Source organism: Gambusia affinis, linkage group LG02, assembly GCF_019740435.1.
Source record: "Gambusia affinis linkage group LG02, SWU_Gaff_1.0, whole genome shotgun sequence".
NCBI classification, from domain to species: domain Eukaryota; kingdom Metazoa; phylum Chordata; class Actinopteri; order Cyprinodontiformes; family Poeciliidae; genus Gambusia; species Gambusia affinis.
This window is the reverse complement of record NC_057869.1, coordinates 13,385,412-13,398,021: the sequence shown is the minus strand read 5'-3', so window position 1 is coordinate 13,398,021 and position 12,610 is coordinate 13,385,412. Positions and strand designations below refer to the sequence as shown.

The 12,610-nt window shown below is 39.1% G+C and overlaps 1 protein-coding gene across 4 annotated transcripts; it reads left to right on the top strand.

Moving 5' to 3' along the window:
- Positions 1-3,160: 3,160 nt before the first annotated feature.
- Positions 3,161-12,610, top strand: wt1b (WT1 transcription factor b). 4 transcript variants are annotated; one of them, XM_044136908.1, is made up of 9 exons: positions 3,161-3,909; positions 5,392-5,514; positions 6,834-6,933; positions 8,052-8,132; positions 8,657-8,759; positions 8,849-8,996; positions 9,091-9,180; positions 9,608-9,691; positions 9,851-12,610. In XM_044136908.1, the coding sequence occupies exons 1-9, from the start codon at positions 3,501-3,503 to the stop codon at positions 9,970-9,972; spliced, it is 1,260 nt and encodes a 419-aa protein (XP_043992843.1). In that variant the 5' UTR covers positions 3,161-3,500; the 3' UTR covers positions 9,973-12,610. The 4 variants fall into 4 exon arrangements, with proteins under 4 accessions (XP_043992843.1, XP_043992831.1, XP_043992836.1 ...); XM_044136896.1 differs by having other exon boundaries at positions 9,608-9,700; XM_044136901.1 differs by having other exon boundaries at positions 8,654-8,759.

Sequence of the window (12,610 nt, the reverse complement as noted above, 5' to 3'; positions counted from 1 at the left end):
TTAAAAGTGACTTCTCTTCCCAGCCACTTTGTTTCCCCCTCTTCCCTCACACAGCAGTTGTTTTTAAGTTGATACCGGGGTCAGTGATGTTCACTGGAACCCTGAGCCATGTTCCAGATGGTGATGACTGGTCAATACTGTTCACCTCTTCAACACCAAACTCTAGTCTCTCACATCAAATCTGATGGGCGTTTTAGTAGTTTGAACTCAGTCAAGCATGAAATTAATTAAATCTCCATTTTTTATCAAGTTTAAACTAAATCTTGTGTAATTTCGGAAAAAAAAGCTTGAAGGCTGAACTTCGAAAACACATCATTTTTATGAAGTTCAGTACCTTAACACCTTTTAACTGTGAGTGAATATTTGAGATTGTATGATGTGTTAAAATGGGATGCAATTGACTTGCTGATGCTTTGCTTTGTTCTAGCAAATGTTCTAGAAAATGTCTAAGCCTAAATATCTTGGAGCCTAATAATCCAAGATATTTAGGCTCAGAATATCTTGCATTAATTTATAAGTGCTTCTCAAAATACCTTAAATTGTGATGAAGAACAATCATGAAAGAGCAAACATTTTATGAAACACCTGAATAGTCTTATCATTGCCACTTAAAAGAAAAAATCATTGCATGTCTGAAAAACTCCACTTAGATTCTTTTTCCTTATTCAGTTCAGCGCTACTAACTAACTTTTTTTTTCTCGGTTTTTCTGCATCGGATCGATATCGACCAGTATTAAAAGACAGATATGTGTATCAGTATTGGAAGTGAAAAAGTGGATCAGTACATTGCTACTGTTAAGCAACTTTTCTAACTCTCGAAAAGCCTTATTAATACTGTTTTGAACTAAGATATCAAAAACCTTTCTAACTGTCTTTATGAAGGTCACTTTGAATTAAACCGCAGAGGTTTTATGAAACACTACAATTTCATGTGGAGGTCCGTCTTTTCAGCTTTTTAACACTTAATGTCCACAGTTTCCCATCAATCTTTCATAACTTCAGAATATAACACAGATTCAAATGATCACACTGGATAGTCCTAGTTTTGTCCAACCTTCAACATTGAGGGAAAAGGGCCACTAATGCAACAATGTAATATTTAATACATTGCTTTAACTACTTTTACTAATAGGACATATCCAGCAACAAGTTATTTGACTCAGGATAAATGAAGTATGTTAGTTTATAACATGCTAAAGAGGAGATTGGGACCAAGCTTAATCTTGCATTCATAAGAAACCACATAAAAACGGCAAAAAACTCGATTTATTTGCAGAAAGGTTACAAAATGGTTTCCCTGCAGAGGCACAAACGATGGGAATTGATAAATTAGCTTTGAATTAAGGCTCTGTGGGAATACAAATCTTTACCTTATGGTGTGTGCAGCTGTTGCGTTTGCCAACTATTCTTGCTGGAATTGAAATTCTCTAATGTTAATGTCAACAGGAGAGAGGACTCTGAGAAGACACAGACTCAGTTCTGATGCATTCAAACACAGATAAAATGTAAAAACAATCATTTTTTGCTGTGTCAGTATAAACAATCGATTGAGGTTCTGAAATCATTAAAAGGTGGGTGGACAGAGTCACTGCCAGCTTTATAAAACCAGTGATTACAAAAGAAATGCCTCCTATTCCCATTTATCCTTGCCCTGTGATGGAGCAGCCACCTGTCCAGGATGTACCCGACCTCTCGCCCAGTGACCTCTGGGGATTGGCACCAGTCCCTCTGTGACCCTTCAAGGACAAGGGGGTTTAGAAGATGTATAGGTTTCTATTTTAGAAATGCCAGAATTTTGGTGATTTTCTTAAAATTCAGGTAAGCATTATCATTTAGAAGCAATATCTGTAAGACCTGGGTAAAAAGGTTGCTGAATTTTGGCCCATTTCTCCAGACAGAACTGATATTCTTTGTTTCATTAAGTCACAGGACATGTGGCTATATGTTTTTATTTGTTTGTTTGTTCTTTTTTTTTGCTAACTTTGCAATGGATAGATGTACAAAATCCTGTTCCAGTAAGTTTCTAAACAGCACTAAAAAAAGTAATCATTGAATCATGTTTCAATGTGCCTGCAAAATAATTTTAAAAGTATTGTTATTGTGGGAATATAAAAAAAGGGTAACCAGTTTGTTGCAATTAATGTAGCAAACTTCCTTGGTTTTAATTAAATAAATAAACAGCAAAAACTTTGATTTGTATCACTTTGTGATTGTTCTCGGCTTTGAGGGAAAGGAGGAACCCATGTGTTGATTTGAAAAATATCACAATGTTAAAAGATCCACAGCAGCTGGCTACTTTTTGCAGGCCTATTGAAGCTCCTGCATTCCTGCGTATAGCTCCGCTTTGAGTAAAGTTAGAGTCGAAGCTGGAACCTCTGTGTCTGACACACACCCACACTGAACTCCCTCTCTCCTCTGCTAATAAATAATTATCCTTTTGTGTGATGTGGCTTTGCTCCAAGGCCGTGCACTTTATGTGAAATGCTTTTAGCAAAGGAGTCCAGAAGGGGAAAATTCACACAAAAACACTTTGACTTTTAGCGTTTATATTGCACTTTTAGATGATACAATGAACACGTTTTTTTTCCACGTTGTAGCATCAGCAAACAAATACTCACCTCAACAAAACTGATCTTTTCTGTATCTTCTGACTGATTAATATGTTGTTGTTTTTTTATCATATTTTCTTCACGCTGTTTTCTTACTGCACTTTATTATTGTGCATACTTATTGAAAATAGAATATATTTTTAAAAAAGGACATGAACTTGAACATGATGTCCGATGATGCTCATTTGACAAAAAGGGGCATACATTCAAAAGCTTCCAGAAAAACTAGTAAGTTTCTTCGGGGACATAATTTTAAATATATTTTAATTCAAACATTTTTATTTCATTTTAAAGTTTCACAGCTGAAGACAATCGATTGCATGCGATCAAATTAGAAATACTAAACGTCTAATTAACTCACTCAAAGCCTTAACACTTCAGCTTGGACAAAGAGCAGAGAGCAACACCCTCTAAAGCAAGGGTGACATTTGTCAGAATCTACTCAGATAGATGCAGCCTGTAGCTGGTGGGCCAAAGCAGAGGAGTCATCTGGCTCCTCCCCCTGTTCAGAGTTATGCAGTATTTCAGGCTTCAGGAGAATAAGGAAAGTCAGACAATGTAGAGACACGGCATCCAGACACCATTAACTCAGCAGTCTTAATTCTTAATCTTAATTCTTCTGCAGGACTCCAAGTTTGTCATCCAGGTTTTTAATTTTCAATTATGGGTTATTTTTTTCCCTCCATCATCACAGACTGAAAACAATGACTTTGGAAGCGCACTGTGAGAACTTATGTTTGTTTCAGAAGACGTTTTGGCTTCAAATGTTTTGTTTTTTCTCGTACTCTTACTGATAACCTCTTAGGATAACCTGAGTCTTTTTATTTATTGATCCCTTTTTCCTGGAGTATCATCCATTTTTGTTTGGACTCCTTTAAACTGCATTCAGCGATGCTGACTGAGCTGAACTTCGGAGGTATGTCTGTGGGGTCAGATGTCTGCGATCTGACCCTCTTGCCTCCAGCACCCCCTGTGCCATCTCTACCAGGAGCTGGAGGGATACCTGTTGGCGGCGGCCAATGGACCCAGCTGCTTGACCTTCACCCTGGCTCTCCCTACAGCACCCTGAACTCCCACCACTCCCTGATAAAGCAGGAGCCCAGCTGGGGGGCCGCTGACCTAAATGAGGACCCGCACTGTGGACACGGGGCCTTTACCGTTCACTTTTCCGGCCAGTTCACAGGCTCGGGCCCTTGTCGGGTCGGCACCTTTGGGGAGACACCCGCGACTCAAAGGATGTTTCCCACTGGGGCCTACCTGCCCGGCTGTGTGGACAGCCCACCTCCGACCAGGAATCAGGGTAAGGAGCCCGTCACAAATCTGTCTTAAAATAATCAGTTAAAGACAAACATCTAATTTATTTATTACTGACTAAAGCAGCGTAGAGATTTTCATTCACCTTCATCTTTAAATGTTTTAGAGCAGAGTCTCAACGGGATCATTGTGAACTATAACAGCTGTGACAGGATCTGTAGTAGATTTCTCAGTTCTGGACTCAGTCAACACTTGCGGGAAAAATGTCTTAAACAGGATATTATGACTCAAGTATCAGCTGAGGACTGAGTTGTTTTTATGAAGTAACCCAAAAGTAACCAGTTGAAAGCACGGCTGAAAATACAGGACAATCTTTGCCAGGTCCAGGAGTCTAGCACACAAACAAATTTAAGTTTTAAAATACGTTAAATTTAACTTCAGTTGTACAAAGCCTTACAGCACATATTTCACTCTGACTATTTATCTTGAGGCAAAAACAAAAACACCGGCTAAGCAGCATGGAAAGATTTTAAATTAGGTGTTAAATTTTACTGTGTATGAGAAAAATAGCTCTTGATTTCTACTACCTCATTTAGGGACAGGATATCTTCTTTGGTCAAAAATTTTAATGTCAAGCGGAAAAACATGCTGTCACGTCTTTTGACAAGCATGGTCAAAACAAGACAGTATTTAGACTTCACAAATCATTAAATGAAATCTGGAGGGGGGGAAAACATATCTAGTTTACAAATTCCAACTCATATGCTTGTTTTGGAAACCTCTTAAAATCTCATATTCTTAATTTTATGACTGTGTTATTAGAATTCCCATTTTTAAATTAAGGTAGGCTGTCTCTGCCGATACAGTGTACAGTGGAAAGTGGATCCTGATGCAACAATAAAATAGAAAACTATTTTAAGATGCTTAAGGGTTTTCTAAGAAAGTATTTAACTTCCAGGTTGGGCCTCATTGGTGTGTGTGTGTGTGTGTGTGTGTGTGTGTGTGTCTGAGTGTTTGTCTGTCAAATAAACATTTTAAGAATTCATACAACAAAATTAAGCCACCACTTAAAGTTGACATTGAGTTTTAAAAATATTAAATGTGAATTTACTGTTGTTTAAAACTGTCACCAACGGTGTTTGAGTTGGGATTGATATTGTTCATTTCTTCTACTAAGCTTATCCAACAGTAGCTCATTCTCAGACTGTCTCTTGTGTTTTTGCCAGATTTCTTTTTCCACCTGCCATAAATTTTGCAACCACAAGGCCAGAGATAGATGAGGGGAAAACGAATATGTTTCTGAGGAAAGAGGATTTAGTTGTGTGATGAATGTCTCTCCGCGGTAACCCTGCCAGGGACTAAGAGCTACTACCAGCAGAGTACAGATAACTGACCTAACAACTTCACAACCTTTAAGACATCACAAGTCGTTTGTCAGATTGTGACCTTTAATGGCTCGAGCAGAAAAAATAACATCTTTTTTTTTTTTTCTATTTCCATCGCCATCTTCGTTTGTTTTTCCTCTCAGGTTATGGAGCAGTTGGTTTAGACAGCAACCCCAGTTACGGTCACACACCCTCCCACCACACTCCCCAGCTCTCCAGCCTGTCCTTCAAACACGAGGACACGCTGTCACCGCCGAACAGCATAGGTAAATGTCTGCGCCGTGACGCGTCTTCACCAGACTGGAAAACTGTCGTGTCTCATCATCAAGGTTATATAAGAAGTAACCCATCATTTCTCAGATCACAAACACCATCGCTAATATCCACTTTCATTCAAGTGTCTCCATTTCTGGCACACATAACCACAGTTTCCCTTAATGACTTTGGAAATCATAACTTAAAGGGAATAACTTTTCTGAGACTCTGTTGGAATGTCAGAAACTGTCTGGGGAGTAGTATACTATATGAACCTGAAAACTACCACAGTTCCTCGTCAAACTTCTTGAAAAGAGGAGATGTGCAGGCCATTTAAATTAACTATTATTTGTTTTACAAATATATTATGAAAGTGCATGCAGGTACAATAATATTTCTGGGCCCTCCAAGGATAAATGATGTTCATCTGGTTTTTATTGGATCTTACAGTGTTTTATAACACGCGTATTATACAGTGCGCGTTCTTCAGACTCAAGCTTTAACTTCAACCTTTTCTACCAGAAATGCCCCAATAAACTAACTTATGTGGCACAAAAGTTAGTTTTGTGCTAAAAAACTAACCTTTGCTTAGTTTACAAAACTAAACATTTTATTGCGCTACAAAACTAACGTTTGTAGCAAAGAAGTTAGGTTTTCTTTGTTGTCTGGGTGTGTGGGTTTTACTTTTATTTTTAGTTTCTCCTTTTTTTAATAGACCTGAAAAGTAAAATAATACTGTTATCAACCAAACAACACATTGTAATGGTTGTAATTATTATTATTTTTTTTGTGCTGGACAATATTTAAAGGTCACAACTAAACATGTAATCTATTGTAAAAATTCAACTGAGAACTAACATTTGAACTTGGGTCACACTATGAGTAGTTAGTTTGGGCATAGGTGGGTAAATGTTTGGTTTCAGCATAATGTTTCTACTGCCTATCTCACATGAATAGTAAATAATATAATTTAAATTTTTTATTACTTGCTTTCAGTACATACACACTAATCAAAGTGCATCAAAAGTGAGACACACACTTCAAAGTCATGGAAGGATTTGCAACACACATGGCAAAATATTTAACAGTCTGGCAGCAGCTTTATATTTTTGAGTGTATTTGGAAGTATGTATACTACTGATTTCAAGTGATCCCCAAAAATATATTTTTTAAGGGCTAGAAAGTCCTCTTCCTTATTCGGTTTCTGCACAAAAGAAAACGTAGGGTGAAGGGGTGAGAAAGACGAACAGGGATTTCATGCTGTCTTTTTTGAAAGGTCACGCAATGCTGACCTATTTTGAATGAACTTTTAACATCTAATTTTTTTCAGTTGACCAGCAGTATTCCACACCAAATCCCATGTTTGGCTGCCACAGCCCTCCAGAATCCTGTCCAAGCAATCAAGCTCTGCTGCTGAGAAACTACAACAGGTACAATTATCCCCTCTTCACGCATTTATTGCTCGTACTTCTCACTCCGCCTGTCTGCTATCACCCTTGAACAAAATTTTCCCTCTTACACCAACGTTTTTAGACTCCTCGCTCATCTGTCAGCGTCAGATTGTTTCCACTTGCTTGACGATTTCTTGGTAATTTTTAGAAGTGCGAACTGTCTCTGATCCCACACGGAGCTCTGCATTGGCTTCTGCGTTGTCTGTATCATGAATCCTCATTTGTTCTGAGTATAAGTGCTGCCCACTGGTGCTCAGCAGGCCTAAACAAACACAGTGTGACCTACCGCTGATGTGTCCAAGTCCTCACTGAGGAAAAAAAAGAAAGAAAAAAAAAAGAAAGTACAACAGACAAGTTCAGTGAAAAAGTGAGACTTGGTTGTGGGGGTAATGGGAAATCTGCCTGTTTCAGACACTAAATGCGTCTTCAGCTTGTGTTCGTTTTGATGTAAAGCATCTCAAGCAGTAAATTAGGAGGACATTCTTTAGATGCCGACTGGAGATGTTGTTGGAGAAAAGGAACATGTGCAACCCAAATATTGGGACAGCAGCAGATAAGCAGGAGGAAGAGTGTGCTGCTGTTAGAGCTCATGGCAGGAACTGGAAACCCTCAAGCGAGCACGCAGGCGTGCACATGCGCGCACGGACTCACACACACAGCGAGTACATGTCAGATATCAATGAGTCTTTCCATAGTTTACCATAGCTCAGGACTGATTAGCGAGCCATCGCGATCCTTCCCTCAAGGACTTCTCAAGGAATGCCGTCCAGAATTCCCCCGAAACTGTTTCCCGCCACTAATGATGCTGAGGACAGAGTGATGTCATGCTCTGGTCCAGGGTGTACTAGGCACGGAGGCGTTCACTCCCACAGAGAGTGCAATCGCATCTTTAAAAGTGTGCATGCCTCTGTGTGTGTTGGCAGTGGGTGCTGCCAAGGTAAAAACAGTCTCAGTGTTTTTTTATAATGAGAGCACTATAGTTTGGTGGGTGGATGGAAAGAGCTAATGAGCAAGCTATCAGCAGTTTCTTTTAAACACAAGATCTTCATCTAATCACCTTCATATCGTCTTATGATACTATTTTCTTTTAATGTCAGTGATAACCTGTACCAAATGGCATCTCAGCTGGAATGCGTCACATGGAACCAAATGAACACACTGACATCAACAATGAAGAGGTGAGATCGCTATTTGTGTTTTAACTGTATATTTTTAAAATGGCATCGTCATTAATCCTTGGACCAGGTTTTGTGGAGCTCTACAAAGGAGAAAGAAGAGGGTTTTAGCTGCAAAGTTGTTGCCAATAATAAAAACAGGGCACAAAGAAAAGTTTCAATATATACTTAGTGTCTTTATCTGTGTATTTGATGAGTTTTTCCTTTGAATGTTTCAGGCATTATTTTGACCAGAGGATACATTTGTCTGTTTAGTCAAATGTATCTTTATGAATAAATGATTATATGATGATCAAACACAATCATTTCTGACTCAGATGTGGTTTAGTCAAGTGTAGCTCACATGACATAACATGTTTCTGTTTCATGTAACAGAAATCTATTTAAAAGCTGTGAGATAAGTTTGGTGAAGTTTATGTTACAGTTAAGAAGCTTTTTTTTTGTTTGTTTTGCTTTGTTGTAGTTTGTTCTGAAACCTCACATCCAGCTCACTTACTTGCATTTTATTAATCTGCTCTTGCCAGCAGTCATGCGATGAATTATGACAGTGACCCGCCACCTCCAGCCCCGCCCATGCTCGTCAGCGCCCAGTACCACATTCACACACATGGCGTTTTCAAAGGACTCCAGGTCAGACAGATACCTAAAATGCATACACTTGTGGTAAATAAGTAAATTACTTAACAAGTACCTCTGCTGTATTTTTCTGTCTTTCCAAGGATGTCAGACGGGTACCCGGTATTGCTCCTCCAGCAGCAAAGTCTGCAGAGGCCAACGAGAAGCGCCCTTTTGTGTGCACTCATCCCGGCTGCAACAAGAGATACTTCAAGCAGTCGCATCTGCAGATGCATGGCCGAAAACATTCAGGTGAGAACAATATTTGAGTTGTTTCTTGCACATTTGGGCCACTAAAAGGGATAAAGAAATGCTAACGTCAGTGGCGTTGGGGGTTATTTTGCAGGAGAAAGGCCTTACCGGTGTGATTTCACGGATTGTGGCCGCAGGTTCTCTCGCTCAGATCAGTTAAAGAGGCACCAACGCAGACACACAGGTAGATTCACTTAACCTGTTTTTCATATTGCCTCCAATCTGCATCATGATTGGAGGCAGAAACATAATGATAAGATGTCTCCACTTTGTGATAAATAAAACCCTATTGTTGCTAATTACTGTGAGATTTCTATCAAGTATTACTGCTATTAATATTATGATGCCAATGTATTACATAAGTTTAAATATTATATAATTAAATATGAACAATACACAAGAAACAAATAATACATATATATAAATATATATATAAACAACAGAAATCCCTTCAAGACATAAAATACAAGGTCATTGTTTTGAAATACATGTGTTTGCACCACAGCCAGTGTTCAACAGTGATTGCTCCATCTAATTGTACATTCATACTCTGACTCCCCACCCTTCCTCTTGACATTTTTCCACTGTGACTGTGACCATCACTTGTGCAGGAGTGAAGCCCTTTGAGTGTGAGACCTGTCAGAGAAAGTTCTCACGGTCAGATCACCTTAAGACACACACTCGGACTCATACAGGTAAAACAAGTGCGTATACCTTTTATTTTCTTCCTCTCAATTGTTCTCAATTCAATTTGTCAACTAATTCAACCCAGGCACTTTATTGCACCGCCTGTTATTCTAAAGCACTATCTTCTTCGGGGTTTTCTTTTTCTTCGTTTGTCCACTTTTTGTCAGGTGAGAAGCCCTTTACTTGCCGCTGGCCCAACTGTCAGAAGAAGTTTGCCCGCTCTGACGAGCTGGTGCGCCACAACACCATGCACCAGAGAAACCTGACCAAGCTGCAGCCTGCCATCTGAGCAGCGAGAGGCTGGGGAGTAACATGAAGAAGAAGGTGACAATATGTTGTACCGGCTCACAGAGAAACATGCCTGGAGCCTGGTCAGCAGTTTAGGGTGGCCTGCCAGACTTGCTGAAGCGGCGAGCACAGCTGACGGCGGCATCAGTCAGACATCTGATGCCAGAAGAACAGACTGACTAAAATCATCAGGATACTCCTCAACCGCTGCTCGTTAAGGTTATATCACATTAAATCTCAGACCTTGAGAGGACAGAGTGCCACACAAATTCTGAGCCAAGAATATGTTTTGCTGTTTATGGGCGATGAGGAAAACATTAATACACTATTCTATTGTTATGTACTTGCACTGTTTTATTTTTGTTTGATTTTTGTCTGACTTTGAAAATGTTATGGATTTTGCATTAGGATCACGAAAACGGACTCTTATTCCCACTTTTTCGTCTGCATTTTTATATGCCTTAAAGTAGGTATTACTCACCAAAGTGCTTTGTATATATCGTATGTGGTGCCTTTTTGTATAACACTCCAGACATTCCTTAGGCATTATCTGTGCTGTTTCATAAAACTGATTTGACATCAGTGTTCTGTGTGAAAGACTGCGTGTGAAAGACACAGAGTACTGGGTGTTGTCAGAATAAGAGAGGCCACCTATGAGCAGTGTTGGTGTGTGTTGGCGGTGAAAGACAGTAAAATGGTGCCCCCCTGTGACTCTGACAAGATGCAGGTCTGACCCTCTTAAATCTCTGACACACATCTTCATAACCAGTAACATCTGTGGCCCATTAAATCTCATTAGAGAACATAAAGGTATGGTTTAGGTCTACTAGACTTAAGCTAAACCCCCCATCTGCACAAGAAAATCATCATAATCAGGACGGGTCCATCTCAATAAATTATATCATTGAACAGTGAATTTATTTCAGGAATTCAATTCAAAATCAGAAACTCATATATATATAATAATGTTAGGTGCTTATTTTTTCCTCGTTAAGATTTTGGCTCCCAGCTAATGAAACACTTTGTTATAGCAAAATTTCACTATGACATGAAACCAAATAAAACACATACATAAAATAAAATTAAAGACGGTTGTTATAGAAGATAGCTGGTCAGACAGTTCCCTATCCAAGTATATCAATGGAAAGTTAAGTGGAAGGAAAGAGTGCGCTAGAAAACAGCAACTTTGAATCGAGTGTAAATCAAAATCCAGTGAAGGGCTGGCTATGGGGAAATTCAGAAGATGTGGACAGCAGTTTGAGGTAAGGACACGGGCTACAACAGACACGTTCCTTGTGCTGAACCTCTTCTAAACTCAAGTTACTTTGGCACAGAACAATTTCCTTCCTGCAATGCCACATTGATGTGCTGTTTAGGTGAGGGAGCCCCAACCAAGTACAGAGTACATGTACATAGATACACTCGTCAGTACGCTGCTGAAATTTCTATCATAAAAAGCTTGTAATTGGTCTTTTTAAATATGACTTTCTGAAAATGATTTTGGGGTTTTATGAGCTGCAGGCCATAATGATCAAACTTACCAGGAATAAATACTTAAAATATATCGCAATCACAACAGACTTTTCTATTTTGAGTAAAAATACCATCAAAATAAACTTTTAGATGATATTCTAACTTTTTGACAAAATAAATTTGTCAAAACTGTATTTTGTCAAGCTCATTTGAAGAACAAATAAGCGTGTCCTTCAAGCTGATCTGTCCACTGCTTGATTTCTATCACATTTGAGCCACATGGTGGCAGTGTCAGCATGTTCAGTCCAAATGGGATTTACTTCAGACTTCAGACTGCATATGTCCGCTCTGCTCTAGGCCTTCTTAGTACTAAAAAATCCACAACAGTTTTGGTGATGTCAGTGAAAGGGAGAAACAAGGGGGCCCATTCATAGTGAGCCTGGCATCATTAAATATACATGTTGTGGATGGAGTTGTGTGTCAGCTTGTGTGCAAGAGATGAGATGATTCAGCCACAGCAGGTTTGTTAATAAAACATGACTGAATGTGGGCAGAAAGAGCTGCTGCCCAGCTAGCAGGGAAACTTTTGTCATATAACCGGAAAAACAATGTAAACACGCACATGCAGGATGGGTATATTTAGAAGCGGATTAACATATTTCACCCTTCAATGTATACAGACACAACCTAGAAATAGACATGCAAATAGAGGGCATTCAGACCACTGTCACTATCTGCACTTGCTGTCAAGAACCAAAGAATTCACGACAACTTCAAGCACCTTTTTTCATCTGCTTCTTCTTTCATTTGTCTGACATTTGAAATGTAACAAACTATCTTGCTGCTTCTGGATCAAGGTGAATTATGACTCATCTGCAGAATCATGTATTTCAGAAAGTTTGGATTACGTACATTCAGGTAACTTCCCTTCTCCAAGACGTCTATTGATGTGACTATCTAGATATATAATTTGTTTTACTGGCTTCTCTTTCACTCTACTTTTCTGCAGTGGTGTCAGACTCTCAATCGTCAACTTTAGCTATTGAAGAGTGAACAAAAGTAAATTTTTACTACAGTGTCTCCCATTGTTGCACCTGCAGTGGTTAATTCCTGCGGCAGAATCTTACAGTTGCAGAGCTTACAAAGATTAAAATGCTTTCCTCCTG

Bases quoted from the DNA above. Each gene is read 5' to 3' on its own strand.
- wt1b (XM_044136889.1), top strand. From the start codon at position 3,501: ATGCTGACTGAGCTGAACTTCGGAGGTATGTCTGTGGGGTCAGATGTC. The intron at 8,133-8,653 runs GTGAGATCGCTA...TGCTCTTGCCAG, and splicing joins CTGACATCAACAATGAAGAG to CAGTCATGCGATGAATTATG. The intron at 9,701-9,850 runs GTGCGTATACCT...ACTTTTTGTCAG, and splicing joins GACTCATACAGGTAAAACAA to GTGAGAAGCCCTTTACTTGC.